The sequence below is a fragment of the Cryptomeria japonica genome, chromosome 8 (genome assembly GCF_030272615.1).
Source record: "Cryptomeria japonica chromosome 8, Sugi_1.0, whole genome shotgun sequence".
Taxonomy (NCBI): domain Eukaryota; kingdom Viridiplantae; phylum Streptophyta; class Pinopsida; order Cupressales; family Cupressaceae; genus Cryptomeria; species Cryptomeria japonica.
The window spans coordinates 127558764-127582714 of record NC_081412.1 but is presented as its reverse complement, the minus strand read 5'-3'; the positions used below and the strand labels follow the sequence as shown (position 1 = coordinate 127582714).

At 37.9% G+C, this 23951-nt stretch overlaps 1 protein-coding gene across 5 annotated transcripts in view; it reads left to right on the top strand.

Annotated features, from left to right (window-relative positions):
* Positions 1–23951, top strand: part of LOC131041574 (histone-lysine N-methyltransferase ASHR1) — an 85534-nt gene that overhangs the window by 47137 nt on the left and 14446 nt on the right. For all 5 annotated transcript variants that reach the window (XM_057974698.2, XM_057974700.2, XM_057974699.2 and 2 more), the window contains 2 exons: positions 20423–20557; positions 20645–20938. In XM_057974698.2, the coding sequence (XP_057830681.1) occupies positions 20423–20557; positions 20645–20938 (429 nt within the window). The remainder of the gene's footprint in view (positions 1–20422; positions 20558–20644; positions 20939–23951) is intronic.

Below are 23951 nucleotides of genomic sequence, written 5' to 3'. Positions count from 1 at the left end.
TTCTAAATTCTTGGGATTGAACAAATTTGTCATCTGAAACAAACTTTTCACAGGCCAATTGCCTAATATCATCCTTTTCATCAACAACAGAAGGCTCATTTACAATTATTCTTTCTTCTGGAATAGAAACATAGTCCTGTTCATGAGTATCATCTATGTCACTTTGCATTGTAGGAGTGTGCTGTGGTGACAGATGCATGAGAGGAGTTAGAACTTGTACACTTTTTCCCAAAGGTCGCCTTGCATCCCTTTTCAAAGCATGTGAAGGGACTCCTTCAATAATCTCATCTATATGAACAATTTTCTCATTCAGTTGAGCATTAGGATCTTCAATGCCTAATAAAGCATCAGAGCCTCCCAGATTATGACTTTTCTTCCATTCTTCAGCTTTAGTGATCTTATCGCATGCCTCCAATTTCTCAATACTTTTTAATTCATCCATATTTCGGATAATATCATCCTGTTCTAGTGGCAAATGCTCATAAGAGCGTAATTTTTGGGATTGCTTAGCCCAGATGATAAATCCTTTAGGATCAAAACATGTTTGAGGTTCTCCTTGTGATAAACCATAATAAGCCAACTTGGCTCCAAGAAGATCATATCCTTTGGTAGAAGACACAGTAAATTCTCCAAAACACAAGCACCCGGGCAAGAGAGATTGTTTTCCTTGTGATAAACCTAATAAGCCAACTTGGCTCCAAGAAGATCATATCCTTTGGTAGAAGACACAGTAAATTCTCCAAAACACAAGCACCCGGGCATGAGAGATTGTTTTCCATGTACTCATAAGTGTGTAAAGCTTGATGTAGCTAATTGTCTCACAATCTCTAGATATGCAATCCTGTTTGGTACTATTCTAGGAAGCAAGAGAGGAGCACTTTCAAATCCATAGACTCTTATTTTAGTGTAATCCTTAAAGGCTTACCAATCCCCCCAATTATGATTGATTATTTGCCTTTCATCATACTCTTTTTGCCTAAGGAATTTCTGAATTTCCAGTGTAAGTGTGTAATTACATGAACGACCCAAAAGCTGACATAAGGGTTTAACAAAATACTCCTCGGAGTACAAATATCGTGACCCAAGGTACCTGCTGTCCCATATGGGAGTCCACATTTGCACAGGTTTTCTCACACCTTGTCTATCATATTCCATGATCCTGAAATTATCATTCCACAAATTCATTCCTTGTCCGACATACAAAAGCATGTGCATTAGCATAGAATAATGTTTGAAATGAATCTCACTGGGGTTGTTTTTTATCCTTTCCAAACTGTGATTTATATGATCCGTTATTTGTGAAACATAGTCGAATGATCTAGCATCATGTGTTTGAACATCTGCAGCTAATATCATGGGCACCACATCCATGAGTGGATTTGCTTCCATAACTAAAATTTGATAGACAAAGTAGTAGGTATATCTGAAGTACTTCTCAAACAGTGTTCCACGGGGACGCGTCCCCCCCCTTTTTGGGTGCGTCTCCCTGTCAGAAACGTCTCGGGGACGGGGGGACGGGGATGTGACATCCCCCACCGTCCTGCCACCGCCACCCAAGCGCCGCCGGGACGTGGAGACGTGGAGACGTCTCCTTGGGAGACGTCTGGGCGTCTCCAAGAGAGACATGGAGACGCCTCCACATCTCCTTGGGAGACGTTTGGGCGTCTCCCTGTCCTTCGAGAGACGTGCAGACGTCTCTCCAAGGACGGGGAGACGCCCAGACGTCTCCTGTTGCCCCTCATATATGCAATGTTTAAAATTAAATTTTTTTAAAAAAGTGACTTTTTAAGTTTTTTGAGGGTTAAGGGGTAACTCTAATTGGACGTGGGCCGATAGAAAAATAACACCCGACGCCTTTAGATAATAATAAAGGCTGCCCCTTGACCCCGCAAGGGGCGATGCCCCTTGACCCCAACTTGGGGGTGCTGCCCCCAAACCCTCGTTGAAAAATATAGGGGGAAACCGCACTGATAGAAGTAGGGAAAATCTAACCTCCGAGTCTGATTAGGCTCCATATAACAACACAACTTAGAAATCTTGGTATTTAGATTTAGTATTTCAAATTTCCTAGAGTCTCATTTGAAATGTAATTCTTACTCTGTAATACTGTCATACATCTTTTCAAAACTAGTTTTTCAAGTACTATATGTATATGTATAACTATATCAGCACCACCACCCCGCCACCCCCCCCGCCGCCGTCCCCCTGCCGTCCCCAAACTTAGGCCCTTGGTCCCCCCGTCCCGTCAACGTGTCCCCCCCGTCCCCCCGTCCCCCCATCCCCAACGCCCGTGGAACACTGTTCTCAAACAACTCTACGTCAAAGATCTCATTGAACAATTTGAGATTACTTTCATCTCTGGGCCTATGGGCCAACAATCTCCATCTTTTGTATACTTCCTCAAGCCTAACATATTCATTGGATAGAAGGGTCGCATCGATCGGCTCATCAAGAGAGATCCAAGTCAAATACTCTAGAAATGTAATCCCTGGTTATGGGTAGCAATGGCTGCCTGACATCATCATAAATGGTCCTAGTTTTTGGCTTATAATTTTCGGCTAGCAGTATCATCAGATCAACATTTACAAAATCATTAGGGATTGCTAATTTCCCTATGCTATACACCCATGGGTTAGATATTGGCTCTGTGTTTCTTCTTGTAATGATACAAGAACAGTTCATATCCTCTCACAGGTGTCCATATGTCTCCTAGGTCTTCAAACCTATCACGTAATTTCTCCATGTCAGGGTTTAATTGGGCTGACCTTTTGGATTTTGGACTGGATTTTGGGAATTGGTCTATTAAATCTTGATTCAAATGTCGACCCTCTTTCTTTTGCTTTTTTGGTTTCTATTTTTGGTGCCTTTTCTTTCTGTTTTCTCACCCTAGGTTTCTTTGAAGGGCCTTCCATTGTTCCAAAAGAAAGCAAACAGTCAAATATACTCAACGCTTCTTTGATTTTGGTACTTGTATTCTCGAGACCAATTTTGAATTGCTGTTCTCGTCTAGTCCTTGATTGCCTTCGCCCTTGCTTTGGTAGCCTCCAAGATAACTTGCAATAGTAATTCATACACAGAGTCGACTTATAAATTTGAATCAGGAAGTTTGTGCTGTTTCAAAACGGTTATTTATTGCTTAAATTCAAAACTCGTGTGGATTTAACACCAAGTTGGCGTGACATTAATGTTTCTCCATCGGGAAGATTTGTGATGTCCTTTTGTCAACACCTATATTTCGGTATAAGATATTCTTTCGATGAGACATCCTTACCTTCCTCCAACATTCATTGTTATATCGATCCCCAATATTTCGATAAGACTTGAGACTTTTCTCACCGACAAATCACTTTCGGTGAAACCTCTTGTTTCGGTGAGACCTTCTGTGGCTATTGTAGACTCTTGGTGTCTTATTGATATCCATATTTCGGGGTAACCTACAACATGTCTTCTCGACAAGTTACTTTTCGGTGTGACACCGTTTGTCGGCAAGACCCTTTCTTCCCTGTCTCGATCTTTACTGTCACACTAAAGTTGTCATTTCGGTGTGACATACAACTTATCTCGCCGACGATCCTCTTTTCGGAGTGAAAACTTTCAACCTTTTCCGACAACCGCTTAGAGTATATCGCTGCAAGACCCATTTCACGCCTTTTGGTGTAACATCCCATTTCGCCAAGATCCCTTTTCGCTCTGGCAGATTATGAATGTCTTCCTGATATTATTGCTTTTTGCCAAGACTTGTGTGAGTTTCTCCAATGATCTCCTTTTGGTATGACTTCTTCTTTCGGCAAGACCTTTCAAGGCTGTGGTAGACTTTTGGTGTCTCACTGAAGTTTACACTTCGGTAAGACATATAATGTATCTTGCCGACATATGAGTTTTGTCACCATGACATTCCTCTTCGGTAAGACATAACTTATATCTCATTGGTCTTGATTTTCATGCCGATATAATCTTTTTTGTTAAGACTTATATGGAGTTTTGGCGAAATGTTATTAGGAGTGGTTTATCTCACTATTATGGAAACTTAATATAATTCATTTTCATTAGTGATCGAGCTATGGCTTGTTTGACTTTATCCAGATCATCCTAGGGCTAGAGAGTACATTGATTTATATATTTTTCATTAAGCAAAGGTCATATTGTAACTGGTTATTAGGCAGACGGCAATGAAAAGTAATTTGAATGCTTGGCAACAAGATAATGATTTAGGCATTAGGGTGAGCAAATAAGAGGAAAATTATGGATTTTGTAAAGATACCGGTGGGGAAGTAAAAATGTCCTCCAATTTTTATAAGGTGCTAACATGTTCATAACATTTTCAGTCCAAATTAATTTGTCGTGAAAGTGGCGTGCTTTTGAGCATATTGGTTAGTCATAGGAGGCATTAGACTCATTTATTTTATGACTATTGAGAAGTAAGAAATGGTTTCTGTTAGAATTATGAGCTTGTCCTTTATATTTCAATTCTGAGAAATGGTAGTGAAGTTGTCACAAGCCAATCCTCAAGCAGCAGAGTTTGTGTGTGTGTGTGTGTGTGTATATATATATTAAATTTTTTTTCGTTCTTGAGATTTAATCATGGCTATATATATGTAGATTATGCTCATCTTTAGCTAATAGTTCGTCAAGATTCTCTTGATAATGGGTTAAATGACCTAATTGTTATCTGAGAATAGTATCTCATTTCTGTTTCGGACTTTTAGACTGATAATTGAACCTCTCCTTGTTCGGTGAAATGTGTTTGCACGGTCAGGATGTTGGTTTTAGACGTCTGCAATCCCTTTTAGAGGTTGGTCTTTCAGACGACTTCAGTAAAACAAAATGTTTCTTCTTTATTTTTTGCACTAATCTACAAAGTTGTCACCTTGGGTAGAGCTAAGTTTATTTGTTGCTTTGTTTATGTCCTTTTTTAGTTTAGACTAGCTGCCAAGGCAGTGGAATGTTTTTGAGCATTCGGGAAAAATAAAGGAGGTAAAGTAGTCTCATTTATTTAATGTCTATTGAGGAGTCAGTAAAGGTCTCCTTTTAAAAATTGAGCATTTCTTTTTTGGAAAAATGGTAGTGTATAGATGTTAAAAGCAAATCTTCAAGCAGTTTATTTATAATTTGTGTCCAGTGTGTATTAGAATAGTATGGATGGCTCTGTTTGTAGTAGGGAAATGGTGCTGATTATGGATTTGGGTTAAGCTAATGCTACTAACCTGTGAATTCGAGATGTATGTTGAACTTGAAACAGGTTATCATGGGCTGATGAGGGAATTAGGAATCCAATTCGCTGCTGAGAAGTTATACAAATGATTCAGAGGCAGCTTGGAAGATTTGTTAGTATCTCGTATTATATATGGTGACCTGGTATATTGTAACCGGTTTGTATCATCTGGTTGGAGTTGTACTCACACTTGTTTCTAGGGATGGCAATATGCCGCCTTTGATGTAATTTTGCTTAGTCTTTAGGTTAATCTGAGGTACAACCAAAGGTTTTCTTCTTGGTTCTTTCTTGCCGGTATACTCTCTTGAACTAGGACTGTTGTAATCTTCTTCAATGATCAATAATATTATCTCGGCTACAACCCCTTATCTATAAAAAAAAATATAAAATATTAGAGTTTATAGTTTTTTATTTTTTGATAGATAAGGGTCCGTAGCTGAGATATATTATTTATTAATTGCGAGAAGTTTACAACAATCCTGGTTCAAGAGAGCATACCGGTAGGAAAGAACTAGGAAGAAAACCTCTGTTTGTAGTTCAGATAAACCTAAAACTATAAAAAATTACAAATCAGCATATTTCCGAACCCAGACACAAATGAGTGTATGAAACCAACCAGATGATATAAACTCAATACAATATGCCAAGCCACTCATACATTTGGTACAAGATGCTTGAGAGCAATAAATTGAATGCCTATATATTTCCTCGACCCATGATATCCTGTTCCCAAGTTCAAACTACAACTTGAATTCACAAGTTAGTGTAGCATTAGCAAATCCCAAATCCGTAATCAACACCTTTTCTTACTTCATAACAAAGCATCACATAATAATCTTATGGCAGCTGAGAAAAATTCATGAAATTTATTGCTTGAAGATTAGCTTTTTAGCTTCTATTCACTTTCCATCTAACCAGAACTGAAATTTAAAAGAAATGCATATCATTCTAAAAGTAACGATTTCTTACTCCTCAATAGACATGCATAAAAGGATGAGACTTGTTAAACCTACTGTCTCCCAAATTTTTCAAATAACATACCACTACCTTGATAGATAAATCTGAGCTAAAAAGGTAATGAACAAATCTATTACTAGACTTGGCTTTTCCCAAGTAGTCATCTTAGCAGATTAGTGCTTTAAAATTAAGTAGATTGTACACTAAATATACTGCTAATGTCGCCTAAATGACCAATGCTTATAAAGAAATGCATTCGTCTAAAACCAACTACCTTGACCAAGCAAAAATACTACCACCATATGATTATAAATTTATAAGGGTACAACCGTCTATCCATATGACTGAAACATAAATGAAATAATGTTCTCTATGTACATATTAGCCATTTCACTCATAATCAGGAGTATCTTGACATCCTGATAGTTAAAGAATATTTTAACATACATATTCATGTCATATGAAGCAGAAAAAACATAATACAGTAAAACCTTATATATCAGAGAGTATCAACTGGAACGACAATAAGCTCCTACTGTATCCATATTGAAATCGAGGTATTTACATCCCAATGTGAGGATATATCAAAAGCTCCAAAGAGATATAAAATATATCCTAGTTATGATATTAAGCTCTATATATAGGCCAGACCATACCATATAAATACAACATTAGCAGAAAACTAAAGGACCTTTAGAGAAAACAAAGATACAGGCCACAGTCAGAGCTAGAATAGTATCATAATAATATCTATATTAAGGTTTTGCAGTCTTTACATTTCATAAACAACATTTATAGTGACGAGGAAAGTCAAAATAGATGATTGCCACCTTCTTACCACCTCCTACTACTCTATATAACAGAGAAACAGGAAGCTACCTAGACGATAACGTCCTAGTCAGAGTAAAAAGCCCAGTCAGAGCAAAAGATCTAGATCAAAATGTCCTTGTAGAATACGGTGGATACACTCGAAATTCCACCGGAGGGTTGCTAAAAACTTCTAAATCATCTATCTAAAACTTGAGCTATAATCAACATTATCAACTTTGGCTAGGTCTGCTCTATTTCATAAAGCTGCAATCCAGGTGAATGTAATCTCCATGAGGGGCCATTTTCGTGGCCGCTGCAGAGGAGGATTCTGCTCTGTCCCTGGTGTCTGCCAGCTTCCTTTTGGGGGTCTTTTCAGCTTTCTCAAGCCCTCCTTGTAGGTGAGATGCCTAATAATCATAGGCAACAATATTTGAAACCTTCCCACTCCTATATCCAGGAATTCCTGGGGAGGTTCAAATCCTTCTCCCTTCATGTAGTCCACCCACCACTTAGTGCCCGTGGCTGGCTTCAGACTCAACCATTTTTGGAGAAAGTCTATGTTGCGGGCAATGCCAGGCTTCCTCTCCTCAAAGGTTTGTTATCCTTTATCACTAGAATAGGGCGCTTTACAGGCTCTTCCTCTTGACCACATGCTTCCCCGAGACCAGCCTCCTTATAATCTTCCAGAAAGGGAATCATCAAATTCTCATCAACATTCTGGACCGCTAATTCTAGACCTTTCAACAAATCACTTTTAAAGATTTATTTGCAGAGTTGGACTACTTCCATCTTAGGAATCTTCATCACCAGGAGAATTGCAGCAAATGTCGCAGGGATGTCGCAATTGACCCTGAACCTATAGTCGTAATTGATAAACTCTTCCCCCATGATCTCTGGATCGACACGATTTGCTAAATCATCTAGCTCATTCAAAATACTACACCACCTTTCATGCTTGACCCTACCCCTAAAATCCATCATCCTACTGTTCTTATCCAGAAGAAGAACAATCTATGACTCCATATTCTACACTATCTAAATAGACTCGCAAGCACTCGAAGTTAGATCAGGAATGCTAGAATGAGCTTCTACATTATTCTAATAAAGAAACAATTGGTACCTTTTAATGATTGCGAATGATCCAACTGCATGCACAATCGTTAAGGAGTACCTCGGCATGTGCGGACGGACTTCAAGTGGATGCTTAAACGACCTTTCTATGAATTCATAATTAACTGCCAGCTAGCCTTATAAATGCTAATATCGTGAGCCCACTTCTCATTTCCGCATAATCACCAACTAGTGACATCATCCGACTAAGCCCATCGGGTTCTCTCCATTAGATCAAGAGCTAAGAAATGAGTTTTTACTATTATCCTTACCACGATGAAAGCTATCATCGACATCCACCTTTAGGTCAAAATTCTAATCAGGCTGCATTTCGTATCCTTTTGAGATATTTTCCACCCATACCCCATTAGCTCCCTGATTGGCCAATCTGTCAGCTTTCTCATTCCCTTCTCTATAAATGTGGTTCACCATATATTCATCAAGTGATTTGAGAAGATCTATTGCTCTACCTAATTGGCCATTTCATTTCCAATTTGGAGTGGATCCAGTTCTTAGAGCATTTATAATTATGGCCAAGTCACCTTCTATTTCTAAATTTCTAATACTTAGCGTCTTGCTCAAAAAAAGACCTTCTATAAGAGCAAGAAATTCTGCCATGTTGTTAGTGTCCGTCCCAATGGGCTTACTAAGACTGGCTATCTCTGTACCATTCCAATTGTGAATAATACAACCTATACCTGCCGTCCCCGGGTTCCCTCTCGAAGCCCCATCAAAGTTCAATTTGAACCATCCATTCCTAGGGGGAGTCCATTTGATATGAGCCCTTTTATAGAGATTATTCTTGTTACCATCACCAATAAATGGTGGGATTTTCAATCCCTGCCATCTATTTCTAGTTTTCTCATCCCATCTAGTGAGTACTACCTCCTTCTGCTGAGAGAATAATCTGCTATTTACAGCTTCCACTATGGCTGCCTCAATTTTTAAAATCAGGTGATCCACTTCCAAGTATTTTGCCTTGAAGATTCTTCTATTCCTTTCCTTCCATAATTTCCATATCAGAATAGATGGTGCTATTGTCCATAATATGCTATAAATACCTTTATTCTTTTGTGTTGGCCAGCTTTGGAACTAACTTAGTAGCTTATCATGTATTGCCGTTGACCATTCTAATCTCTTACATAACCATTTCCAGCATATGTTGCTATAATGACAGTTTAACAAAAGGTGGACTACTGATTCTGCTTCCTTTTCACATAAGGAGCATCTTGATGGGCCCTCAAAACCAATTTTAGTAAACCAGTCTGCAGTGAGAATCCCTTTTTGGAGTGCTGCCCAGGTAAAGATACCTGCTTTGGGAAGGCATAGGTTACTCCAACAAAGATTGATTGGAATAGAGGTTTCCGGATGCTGTTGGTTTAATTTAATAAATTGTATCCTTAACACTGTAGTATCCATCAACTATTTAGGGACAATACCTATGTACTCTTCTAGTACAACCTTCTCTTACATAATAAATTTATTTATTGTATAGTCTCCAACTTATATTTCTTATCTTTATCTTCAGCTAGGAACGTACATCGTTTCTTTTCTACTACACACTCTTACCACTTTATATCTCTCTTTTTTGACTCAATATTCTCCCCTGCAAAATACCCATGTTTATTATTCTCTATAGGATCAACTATCTCCCAAGTAGTAGTCATTGTCCATTATCTAAAATGGGTGATGAGGGAGTAATGATTGACAAGTTGTTTCCATTATTATTTTCTGCCATCAACATAAAGGTGAGATTAGGGAGAGAATAAACAAGTGGGAAAATGAAGTGCCCAAAGAGTAGCCACTAATTAAGGAAACTGCAACAAATGAATCCCACAATTTTTTTTTAATGGCTCCATATGAAGGAATAAACAATGTGTTCTTATATTTGACTCAACTTTTGTGGATCCCACATCAACAAAAATGTCCAACTAAAAGATAGTTGTAGCAAGGACGAGCAGCTCCCAACAAAATGAAATCATAATTCGATAAGGAGAATGCCTAATAAAAGAAATGGAGGATGCAAATTTAATAGGCACATGGACCCCAACCAATAACTATTTAGCATTAGATGCAAAAAATAATATGCAGCATGGTTACATGTGTCCCAATTTGGAAGATATTTCAACTAGACACATGGACACCCATTAGAGAGCTATTGAAACTAGAATAGTGAGACAAAGAAATGAATCAAAGCAAAAAACATCTTGGAAGAACAAGTCACCAAGGAAAACTTGAAAACTTCACACCAAAATTAGAGTCAACCAAGGCACACAAATAGATAGAGAAGCTCAAATGTGCCTATTGCAAAAGGCCTAGCCATGATGAACATAAATGTTTGAAGAAACAAATAAATCACTTACATTCTAGAAAAGAATAATATCATTATTCTCGAGCCTAGCCATGATGTACATAAATGTTTGAAGAAACAAATAAATCACTTACATTCTAGAAAAGAATAATATCATTATTCTCGAGTCAATAAACTAAAGTTCACATCAGGGGTGTAACAAGGAAAAAGATAACAAGGGGAAAGGAAAGGGCAAGGCTCTTGTAATAGATGCTTCACAACTATCCACTTGGGTTTTTGATTCAGGTGCTTCACATTGCATGGCTTCATCTACCTTGTTCTATGCCTACTATTTTTATGGGTGACGACACTCCTATTGACGTGGGGATGATACATTTCATGGTGTTTTTTGTGTACCTCTTGTTGCGACACTTTCACACATTGCCCCATTGCAAATGGGGACCCCCACTTTTTCCTGCTTTCTAGGATAGTGGTAGAGTCTTTTGCTATTAGCCTTTTGTTTGAAGAAGTGCACTTTCTCAGGTGGCTAGGCAGTGATAGGGTTATTTCTCTCTCCTTAGGTTGTAATGAGGTCAGATTACTTTAATGGGTTCCTTCTCTCTCCTTAGGTTGGGATTAGGTTGTAATGAAGAAGGTTAGTTGGGCAAAATTTGACTATGGGAAAATTTCTTTTGCTCCTTGGCAAGAGCGACCTCACTTCCTTTGCTCTTCCATAGCATTTCAGTCACCTCCTTTGACCTCATAGAAGCAATATGTGAGATGGAGATAAGGTGTCAAGTCAAGTGTCAATGTGAGCATGATAAGCGAAGGAAGTTCAATAGATGCATCCCTTGGATGAAGTTTCACCAATCATGCGAGATTTCCTTGTCATTCAAGAGGTTTAATTGCGTTTGATTGAAGGGCAGGTTGCAAAGGCAAAACTTAGCTAAGTACGTGAAAATTTCCATTACCCATTGTCTGGAGCGAAGTCACTTCCTTTGCTCCTTGGTAGGAAGTTCGCTCACTTCCTTTGCCAATGGAAGAGAGCGACATGACTTCCTTTGCATGCACGAAGGTGATTTTAGTAAGTTGAATGATGGAGAACAAAATCTTAGGCATTTCTAATGCTTCACCTTGCATGGAACCTCACCTTTTCTCATTAGAAGGATTGAATTGAGGGAATAATACTGAAAGTGCAACCTTTGCTCACTTCCTTTGCCAATGGAAGGGAGCGAAGTGACTTCCTTTGCCATTGGAAGGGAGCGATGCCACTTCCTTTGCCAATGGAAGGGAGCAAAATGGCTTCCTAGGCATCCTATGATGATAATTTGATGAATCTTTGTGCATGGAGACTAAAACCTTAAGGCTTGAATTGGTGAGAAGGGTCAAATGGACGAATAAGTTTCAAAGAGCAAGTTGGATGGGTACTTCGCCCACTTCCTTTGCCAATGGAAGGGAGCAAACTTCCCTCACTTGCCTTCCACAAGGTCCAAAATGTCTTGAATCATGATATGATGCCTTTGTTTGAGCAATAAATTTGATTTTTTAACTAACACCTCAAGATTTGGCTAAGTATATGCAGCATCGCTCACTTCCTTTGCCAATGGAAGGGAGCGATGTCACTTCCTTTGCCACTAGCGGGAAGTTCACTCACTTCCATTGCCAATGGAAGAGAGCGACCTAACTCCTCTTGCATATTTGAAGATGATTTAATGAACATGAACGATGGAGAACAAGATCTTAGACATTTCTAATGCTTTACCTTGCATGAAACCTCACCTTTGCTCATTAGAAGGATTGAATGAATGGAATAGTGCTGAAAGTGCAAACTTTGCTCACTTCCTTTGCTAATGGAAGTGAGAGAAGTGACTTCCTTTGCCATTGGAAGGGAGCGATGCCACTTCCTTTGCCAATGGAAGGGAGCGAAGTGACTTCCTTTGCCATTGGAAGGGAGCGATACCACTTCCTTTGCCAATGGAAAGGAGCAACCTCCCTTTTAAATGCACCTATCAGACCTGAAACACAAAAAAAAAAATCAGAGATCATATCAAATTAAGAGGGTGTGTAAAAGTTATATATCATGTGTGTTTGATACCATATTTGTTTTGTTTTTCAGATGTGAGAGGATGATGATGCAAATTGCAAAGCAACACCTTGAAAGAATAAGAGGAGGATTGCAAGACCCACAACACCACGCAACTTCAAGGGGAAAACTTCATCGGCAAGCACAAGGGTATCAAGGATATTCAAGAACTTTCATGAAGAGGTCAAAGGGGTGTAAAGGACAAATCATGCAATTATCTCAAGGCAATATAAGCAAGCAAAGATGGAGGAATGACTAGACCATAATGATGCTTCCCATCATCATCACCACATTCAAGGAGCTTGAGATGTTGAGTATCAAGAGATATTGCTCAACATTCCTTCATGATAATGTATCAAATCTACAAGCAATTTGAGGTGTCATCCTAGCCATCATTCCACCAATCGGAGAGTTCTACATCAGCATGTCCGGATTCAATGAACCAAGCTCATCCATGGGGACACAAACTCCAATGTACCTACCCCCACTATCTATTGGTCAAATATTCAAGAGAAGACATGTGTCGAAATATTGTAATTATTTCATTGGCCAGAGGGAATTGTTTTAACAAACCCTAATTAGGGTTTTCATCTTGTAATCTTGGCTTTGATCTCAAATTGATTTGAGCTCTCTATATAAGGCTCAAACTTCTCATTTTTAAAGGTTAATAGCAGAAAATTAGTTAATAGCGAATAGCAAGTTAATAGTTAATGGTTAATAGAAAATAGGAGGTTAATAGTAGTTAGAAGTTAGATTAGAATAGGAGGAGGAATTTTTGCTAAGGCTTGTAAATGGAGATACTCTTTTCATTGAAGTCATGGTGAAATGTGTTATTTCAACAAGTCACATGGTTTCTACTTCTCATTTGCTTTCGTGTCGATTAGATTGAATGGAGGAATTTGTTGAATGTATTTGTGTGGAATCCATTTAGTCCATACCACTAGCCTCTCTCTGATTGTAAGTGTGCTTTGCGTGGTCAACTTGAATTATATGAGCTTAACTTCAATTGTTATATGTCCATTGTTTATGCATTAACTCGAATGGTAATCAATGTTGGATGGTAATGATTTGAACATCTTTGAATTATACCTTAAATGATTGCACTAAGCCTGTGTCAGATTGTTCAATTTGATGGTGAGACCTTGCCCAATAGGATTCCATCGAATCATTCACCCTTTCTTGCATTCTAGGCCTTAGAATAGAATTCCTAAACCTTTTCCCTTTTGTCCCTTTTTTTTTTTCCAATTCAAGATAGTTTAGGAAAGAAAGCATCACAAGATTGCAAATATCAGATGATCAAAGTTCCAGCAATTCTAGTATTCATGTTCAACGTAAGGCCTCTTGAAGGAACAACAATCACAATGGCCAACTGTGCTTATCCACACGTCATGACCCGACATTAGGAACCTTGGAGTCTTCCAATTGATCACAAAGTTTAGCATTTGGGAGGGCTTTGTTCAAGAGAGGATAAGATACTTTTGGGTATTTTATTTTTTGTTCGCATGTGCCTAGAAACACATCAACAGAATTGGTGCTAGAGGGAGGGGCATGATCGCGATGAATGCCTTAACAGTTGAACTCCAGATCATATCAGTTCATATTTGCGAGGAGTAATCTTATAGCTTTTTTTTCACTCCAAATCATATAGATCATAGATGCATAGTGATTCTACAATTTTAGTGGAGAGAGCAAAACATCAGTCTTGACTATATCTCTTTTCTTACTTAGTTCGCGATCCATTTTTGAATATTTTACTCATTCTAATTAGGTGAGTATTGTATTGCATGAGCGGTTTGACCAACTTAACTATTGCTATTTGTAGCCACACAACTACTATAGCATGGTTATAGTTTTGACTTTAGTTTGCTTTGCTAATGGTGTCCGACAAGGTCACATTCTTGGTAAGGATCCTGAAGAGAAGTTTGACAAAGGTAAGTTAGGAAGAGCTTCATAGATATTGGAGTTAGTGTATAGTTTCCTCAATAGGGCCAGACATGTCCCAACCTTCATTGATGACTTTTCCAAATATACACAGGTGCATTTTCTCAAACAAAAGTATGAGGTCTTTGAATATTTTAAGGAATTCAAATTTTTACAAAGAAACGGTGAGGAAAAACCATTAAAGTTTTGTGCTTTGACAATGATGGTGAATATGTCAACCATCATTTTGAACAAATTTGCACTTCAAAGGAGATTGATTTGCAACATTTAGTTCCATACAATCCTCAACAAAACAAAACAAAATGTCCTTCAAGGAAATGGCAAATTGTATGGTTCACTCCAGATCTTTTGAATTGTAGTATTGGGCAAAGGCCATTAATTGTGTTTTTTATATCTAGAATCACATTCGATCATTGATCCTTGAAGGGAGTCACTTTTTTGAAGCTTGAAGTGGTTGGAAACCATCATTCAAGTACTTCAGATTTTTTGGTTCTTCTACATGGGCTCACATTCTTGTAGAGAAATGCAAAGCCATGAGTTTGCAGAATAGGTGTTGTATATTTATAGGTTATCGAGATGGTGGTGCTGACTGCTGAGCATTATCTATTGCTCCACTTTACTATACGAGTTGTTCATAGAAAGGAGTGTTTGTTTTGAGGAGGGCTCTTCGATCATTACTCATATCACTTATCCACATCCTTGGAGTCACTTGCGTTAGATGACATATCTTTTGAAGATTTGGATCCACCTTGGCATATTCCTAATGATGAGGAGTCTTCTTCCTCTACTTTAGGTGTTGGGTGTGATGATGAGGATTCACCTCCTTCTCTCCTTATCATCATTAAGAGGTTGATGATTCTTCTTTATATTTTTCAACTTCAAGTCCACTTTGGGCTTGACAGACATTGCAAGTTGAAGGTGATTGGGTTGGGGATCCATCAAATGCTAGGTAGACTCATTCATAGTTTCAAGGGTCTTCATAGGTGTATATTGCTATTGCCTTTGATCCATAGTTTTCTCGAGTTTTTTGGTATTCATGTGTGGAATACAACTATGTAGGAGTATAGTTCTTTGTTTAGGAACCACACTTGGGATCTTGTCCCTCTTCCCAAGGGAAGGAAACTAGTTCAATGGAAGTGGATCTATTGGACGAAATTTGCAATAAATTGGTCAGTAGATTAGCATAAGGCATGGTTAGTTGAAAATGGTATTTTCTAGGTTTTTGGTGTTGATTAGTTTAAGACCTTTGCACCTATAGCCAAGATGAACTCCATCCAACTCACATCTGCTATCCTTGCAACACATAGATGGGAGGTTCACCAAATGGACTTGAAGAGTGCTTTTCTTTATGTAGACCTTGGAGAGGAGATATACAAGGAGTAGCCACAAGGTTTTGTCTAGGAATCTTTTTCTGGATTACAGACTCCAAAAATTTATCTATGGCTTGAATCAAGATGCTCAAGCTTGGCAAACCAAGATGGATTCCTTCCTTCTCACACTTGGGTTCTCTTATTGCCATTTGGATCCAAATGGTTACATTTTGTATTAGGATTGTTCACTCATTCTGGATTTCTATGTCGATGACGTATTGATCGTGGGGAGTTCCTCATCCACAATTGCAGCAGTGAAAATTGCCCTCCATGATAGCTTTTTGATGATTGTTTTGGACTTTTTGCATTATTTTCTAAGGATGAAGACATATTAGTCTACTTTCAGTATCACCATCACATAGACAAAGTATGCTCTAGATTTGCCCTCGAGGTTTCACATTGTTGATTGCAAGCCTGTTCTAACTCCCTTCCTTTTTGGAGTCAAACTTAAGGTTCAATGTTTTACATTTTTCATTGATGGCACTTTGTATTGATAGGTTGTTGAGATTCTCATATTCTTGACTCACACTAGACCTGACATTTCATATACTATGGGCATGGTCTCTCAATTCATGCAAGAATCCGATGAGTTGCACTGGAAAGCAGCCAATCAGATTGTTCACCACATTCAGGGTACTCACGATTTTGTGATTCACTTCATAGCAGACATTGATATCGGCTTGGTGGGCTACACAGATCTAGATCGGGCAAGTGATTCGTAGGATTTCAAGTCTATTTCAGTTTTAACTTCTCACTTAGTTTAGGTCATATTATTATTGGTCAAGCAAGAAGCAAAATGCTATTGCTCTATCTTATACTAATGCTGAACATCAAGGGGTTGTGAATGCCACTTTTGAGGCTATTTGGTTTCAAAATATTCTCGTTGAGTTTGGTTTTTCAGTTCAGAAACCATCAGTCATATTTGTGACAATGAGATTGTTATTCAGATCATATGAAACCTGATTTATAACCGAAGGACCAAGCATATTGAGGTCCACATGCACTAAATTTGGGAGCTCATTCATGGACAAGTCATAAATTTCCACTATTGCTTGATTGTTGGGGCTGCAGGTGGCTTCATCTTCTGGGGGGTTACCGAGTCCTTCCTTACTCTTGGGATCTTTTCTCTTCATATTTGGGGCAGGTGGGGGGAACTAGAGGGGGGCACCATTCTCTTTTTTTTTTGTGGGCAGGGGGGGGGGGAGGGATGGGTTGGGAGGGGTGGTGCTATTCACTCTTTTCTTTGGGGAGGGAAGGGGGGTGTTGGTGGGGGACTTCCTCTCTTTGTGGGGGATTTTTATGTACATTGGTAACTCATTAGGCTTCATTTGCTGGGACTCATTTCATTACCCACCTAAGTTATGCTTAAGGGGGGGTGTTAGTACAGTTTTTTATTTTTTATTGGGTATTTATTTTTCAATTATTTAGGGTTTTCCTACACTTTTTAATTAAGCTTTCTTAGGTTAATAAAGTGAATATTAGTGTGAGTGGTGAGGTGTCAGTGTCTTCCATGGGAGTTTCATTTATTTTTCTTCGATACATTTGGTGTACTCTCCCTATTAGTTGAATTTGCCATCTCCCCCCTCTTAGTCTATATATACTCACTCTCCTAGTGTCATGTTGTTATGCTTTACTAATTTTCTTGTGTCATGTCCCCATTCAAGATCGGAGACCAAATGAAGATGCAATCAACTCATAAAGATAGTATGTCTAAAATAACCCGATCGCTTAGAAGATGTGTAAAGTTGGCTTCAGGAGACAGTTGACTAAGCAAATAATCATGACATTTGGCTAAATGACAGCATGGATATTAACAGCAATTAACTTAAGCTTATCATTATTCTTCCAAATATGGACAGAATGCTAAGACTGCAAAAGACAAACGATGACGGAACTGTATGAAGCAGCACCACACATATACTGATCATCTTCACCTACAACAACGCAACCATAAGAGTATAGCGCCCAGTAGACATTCGATTTGTCCCATGCCTACATCGCATGATTGTATTGACAGTGATAAGCAAAAAGTATAATCGATTAATTAAGTGATTAGCCGATAATGGCATCAAGGGGTGCGATGAATAATTCTTGAAGAGGTACGATTTGCTTAACAAATTGATGTTATAAAGAGAGGTGATTGTGAAGAGGCATAAGACACGTCTTTGGATACAATCTATCATTTCGGTATTCCAAATATATAAGGCGGTTGAAGTTAGTCAATCAGGGCATTACGGAATTCAGATTTTTTTTCAACTTACAGGTTTATCAAGGATAGATCAGGGGAAAAGAACACACATTCAGTCCATACCAAAAGAGTACAGCATACCAGAAATATATCTCAGGAAAGGCCATATCGTGACGGACAGATTTAGATCATACCTGACCCACAGTCATTCTGGACTGGGCAGATTATGACTGTAACTAAATATCTATATTAGAAAAGATGTCCTATTGAAGGAAGCTGTTTATTAAAGCCCTTTTGACAAACTATAAATATTATTATCTCCAGACTTTATATGTCAGGATATATCACTTTAGCACGGAAATTATTTCCATCAGCTCATCATTCTATTATTCTGAGAAGATCATTTGTGGGGACATTACATCTTTTGCTTCTTGAGCATTTGCATTACTTTCTTGGAGACCTACTCTGTAATGTTATTTTGATTTCTTCAATCATCTGTATTTATTATAGTTTTAGAGTTTCTATTTCTCAGACTAGATCGTCAGTTATTATCTGTTTTCTAAATTCTAACATTAACGACTCTCCTCTAGTCTATATATGTGATACTGGCTAGCAGGAATATAGGAGTGCAGGGGGAAAACTCCCAATCTTGATTCAATGTTCGTTTGGATTAGGAATCAAATTGCCTCATTTTTATTGTAAATATTATAATATTGTAACTGAAGAGTGTTCAAATATAAGCAGCAGTTTGTATTTTGAATGTTTGGTTTTGTTTGGAATACCCCTTTAAAATCCAGATTCCTACATTTTCTATTCTTTTCATACTTTGCCATTTATGACTTTTTTGGTCAGTGAGGGCCTTGGTGCAACTCTCATTTAATTGATCAGAAAACAATAAAAAGCTACTCATTCTCTTGAACCCTTGAAGAAAGATTGTCCTGGCCTAAATTGTTCTGCACTGCAGAAAGTATACATAACTGTCATGATTGATTTGCATTTTGCATGCATCAACCCAGGAACTGAGAAATAGGTGATCTGTGCCATGTGCCTTAGGTGTTTTAAGGAACATTGTACACTATCTACTTTTGCCCCTTCCAATTACTGCAGTTGATTTCACAGATCGTGATTATCCTACAGTTATCCTTCATTTCGAATTTAAATCTGTTTTCTCGCAGTTTCTTTAATGTTGCTTGGCTCTTTCTCACTCTCTAGCTTATTTGCGAGACTAGCCCAAATTGATATGAAAACTTGATGGATTTTTGTCTTTATGATGAAAAGTATCCTCTTTCTTATCTTGTGGGTTCCAGAAATTTCCACTTGCAGTGATTGTTAGGGATGATTTTGGTGGGCTACAGCGAGTTAGGAAGTGGTCCTGAGGAAGGCTGCCATGCATCAGTTTCTCACATTTTTGAAGAAGTACAACAGTTGAATTCTGCCCTTTATCCGACTCTATATTCCATAGTCATCAATCTTGCCAGATCCCGATTTTTTGAACCAGACAGAATTGTCTCATTTGGTCCAGACTTTCCAATTCCTATAAAGATTTTACCTTTTTTTCTTTTAAAGTTTAGAATTTCCAAATTTTTTTGATCTCCTGAGCAAATCAATTTTTTCAAATTTGGTAATTATGGTATCTTCACAAATTTCCACTGTGGCAAGACCTTTCAGATTTGGTCTTGACAATACCTGTAGACTCACAAATGGCCATAATGCAAAGATTTTTTTTTATATCGAATGAACTACTACCTCGTTTTAGGGGAAGAACTTGAGCTTCTGATAATTACAATCTAGTCCACAGATTAAACATTTCCTGTACTATCCATAAATTTAAAAATTTATTTCTATGATTGGAATCAAAGGAATTTCCTAATTGAAACTTCTGACTTCCTCCCTTAAATCTCAAAGTTTCTATTAGGCAAATTAGCTGGTGGATGCTGATTGAATTTGTTGTTGAAGGTGAATTGTTTTTCACCTTAAAGTTTCAACTTTAGAAGTGAAAGGCTTATCTTCAAGCCCCGAAATGAGGTCTCTGATTTTTCTCTTTTCTGGATTCATGTCTTTAAATATTAATTTGCGGCTTTGTCTGGATTAAGTTCTAATGTCTCATGAAAAATGAGTTGTGTGGATTTGATTATGAGAAACATTGCAAAGCATGGATTATCTTCTCATGGTTGTGTCAAGACAACGTTTCTTTTTATTCAAACCTTGAATTGATATGCATGTGAATGTTCCATAAAATCTAGCATTAAATTTATTTGATATATACTGTAGACAAAAGTGAATATGGTTAGCCACATACTTTGTGGCTTTGGAAACATATGGATATTGACATAAAGCTCACCTCAGTGTTTTCACTATTCATAAAATTCTACAGGTTTTTTTGGAAATTTTTATTTAAGGGTGCCAAGGTGAGGGATAATTTTGATTGAAAATTTTCCTTAACTTTGTGATGAATTTGCAGCTTTGTGTCTCGTATATTAATTTGTATGAGCCCAGGAGCACTCGAAAGCATGAACTTTCAGTGACAAAACATTTTGATTGCAATTGTCAACGCTGCATGGAACCATTGGAATCATCTCTTGATCGCTTCTTGGAGGTATAGACTTCTTTATCTAATCATCTTTAAAAAATAAAATAAAATAAATTGATGTGTATGCCAATATCATTATATCCTTGATTACAGGGTTGTATGTGCAATGTCAAAGGCTGTGATGGTCTTTTACTGAAAAGAAGTTCCCTCGATGGTCATGTTTCGGGGGATGGCGAGTTAACACCATGGATATGTGATACATGTTCACGTGTTCTGGATCCGATGTCTTTTGATGCCGAAGGAAAACAAATTGCTGAAACACCTTGGGTTCTGGTGGGTAAAGCTGAAGAGCAGATGGCAATTGCTATGTCTGCATGCAGGGAGAGACACTTAAAGGATGCACGTGCACTTCTTGAGAAGTTTAATGTGGATTTCAGTGGAAAATTGGTAAGTTTTTTCATACTCTTAATCTAAATGCACTCCATTTTAATGCTTGTCATTTAGTTTTAATGTGTTGAGAATTGAGAAGTTACTGAAGTATGATGTATCGGCGGTGAATGCATGGTTAGCCTTTTTACTGTCTAAAATATCTTAAGAAATCACTGAGGGCCATAAAAAAAAATTGTCCTTCCATGCACTGTACATTTAGGATCCTTGGCACAATGGTGTTATTTCTTCTGGAGTACAGTCATCTTACATTTAAAAAAATGACCATTTTTTTTTTTTGATGTACTAAAGTTTAAAAGCAATATTTGTGATTTTATATTTTTGTTCTAGGCTAACGTGAGAAAATCCATTCATACTTTCCACTTATTGCCAAGGGTTGCAAAAGGCACTGGTAACACTACATGCAAAACATTTTCTGCTTATTTGCTTAGTATCATAGTTGGAAAGCTTAGGCTTGGCAGCCCAAAATTTTGACTCGGACTTGGGACTTGGTAAAACTTGATAAATTTTTTTTTTTAAAATTATGCCAAAGACACAGAAATTAATGCCTTTACAGAACACACAAGTCTATTCTAATCATAAATTTGTCATAATTCAGAGATTAGTATATTACATGTCATATGACCCTCAAATATTCAAAATTTGCAATTTAAAAAATTCAAAGTAAAAAAATACATTGTATTACTATAAATTAAAAATTAATTGTTTAGTTGCTATGTTACAGAATCATCAAAAAGTAGGCTGATTCTAGGTACAAAATGTCTTGAAATCAGAGTCTTCATGGAATCAGCATAAAATCAGGCAAGGTTTGGAATTTTTGTCTAAATCATTTACGAATTTTGCCGACTTCTTGACCTTTTCAAAACCCTAAACTACATTCCTTATTCTTAAAATTAAATGTTATTCTTATTCAGATGGAAAAAACCTTGAATTACATTACCCCATTTTGTCATAAGATGAAATTATGAATCAAAAAATAATAAGAACTTTTTGTTTTAGATGAAAACTATGAATTGAAAAATAATAGTTTGTCTCATGGCATTTTGTGAATAGAAATGAGTACTCTATAGCACTACTTGGTAGAGAGAAAAATAGGACTTGGGACCATCATTGACAAGTGTGCCCCAAAGATCAGTTAAGAGGGAAACACCTCTAGCCTTATGTTTCGTGGATGGAGTCGATCCAAACGGTTTCCAGAATTGGGGAGCAGTGAATCAGCATGAGGAGCAGCCACTTCATCAATTAATCAATCTCAATGTGGTTTCCCTTGACCAGAATCTAGAGACTGCTCTTGCCATTGCCCCTTAGCTCCTTATGCTCCATCAGTTCAGCGTATTGCCGCCAGATTCCAATCAGTTTGGACAGATGGATTGGAATCATGTGAGGATTGGAAATGACTTTCTTCAATGGTCCTTGTTTGATGGGGATCTGAATAAACAACACCAAAATAAGAATGATTAATTATATTTTTTGTGCTGGGAAGTATTGTATTATTAATTATATATATATTATAATATATATTAATTTTTGTTTAAAAAAATGGTGTCCAGGTATGGCGGATGGCCCCGGGTAGGGAAAAAATAATAAAAAAATTGAAAATTCCCAAATAAATGTTGACAGAGTATGATTCAGAGCATGGCAGAGTAATGGATTTGTTAGCCAGTATGGTTCTGGTTGTTCAGGGTTTGATCGACGTCAGTATATCAACATAAAGCTGCCTAACGGGGGAAATTTTTCAGATGCAAAGAGACCTTCGTTTCCTAATAATATACCGATCCATTCAGCTTCTCAGAAGTGTTGGCCTTTGAGAGATTTACGGCGGGGATCATCTGGTTTTTCAAGAGAAGACTATTCGAGAGGAGAAGGTTCTTCGTTTCCTAATAATATTCCTCTGAAGGCTCCTAGGTTTGTTTCACAGCCTAATTGTCTCCCACTGTATGCTAAGTGCTCGGAGTTTCCCAATCCTTCGAATAGAGGGCCCTTCAAGCCAAAGGTTCAATATGCTCCAATGATTTTTTTCAGAAGAGCAGAGCTGCCCGTTCGCGGAAAAGCACCCACCTTCATTATGACCATAGTAGTCGTAAGGTTGAAACCCTAAAAGTCTGGAAGAGGAAACAACCTTCTCGTACAGTGTTTCGGGAACCGCGCAATATTATCGAATGTTGGTAGAGGGAGTGATGAGGGCTGCTTAACTGTTACAATTCCCCAGGCTTCTTTACAAGATCAAGTCTCAGATCTCCGTGATCGGGCCCTCATAGGTAAGTTTTGGAACCACTCTTTTGATATCTCTTTTATTCGGTGCTGGGTTAAGGAAAACTGGAAAGGGGTGACTGATTTTTATTATATTGATAATGGTAATGGGTTCTTCATGATTATCTTTGTAAGTAAGAGCTTCAGAGATCGTGCCCATAAGTGCAAAGACCGGTCCTGTGAGGGTTTTGGTCTGTTTACAAGACCTTGGTCACCAAATTTCGACCCCAACTCTTTCTGTTATAAAATTTGCTCCATTCTGGATCTCTTTTCCTACATTACCCCTGGAATGTAGAGACTTAGAGATCGTTCAACTTTTTGCAAATCAGGTGGGCATTTTATCAGGCATGACCTTTTTCCATTTGAGCACACTGATCTCCCAATTAGAGTTTGTGTTCTATTGATGTGTCTAAGGCCCTTCCTTCGCAAATAAATGTCAATTGTATTTATGGATCTTGGGTTCAAGCTATGTCAATTGATGATTCAGTCTCTATTGATGAAATGGTGAACTTTTTGGGTCATTTTACTTTTGATTGTAAGTCTTCAGAGCCTCGAGACGTTAGGGTGTGTGAGGTCATGTCTCAGATCCGATGTTGTGTTCTCGTACTTCGTTTCAGCAGTTGGTCCCTCATAAGGCTTCTTTTGATCAGACGGTATCACCAGGGCTGCCTCTTTCAGATGTTGGGAAATCTTTATCTCAGTACTCTTATCCTGCCCATATTCAGTTGTGCTTTTCCTCATTCCTCAGGATGATTTGGGCATG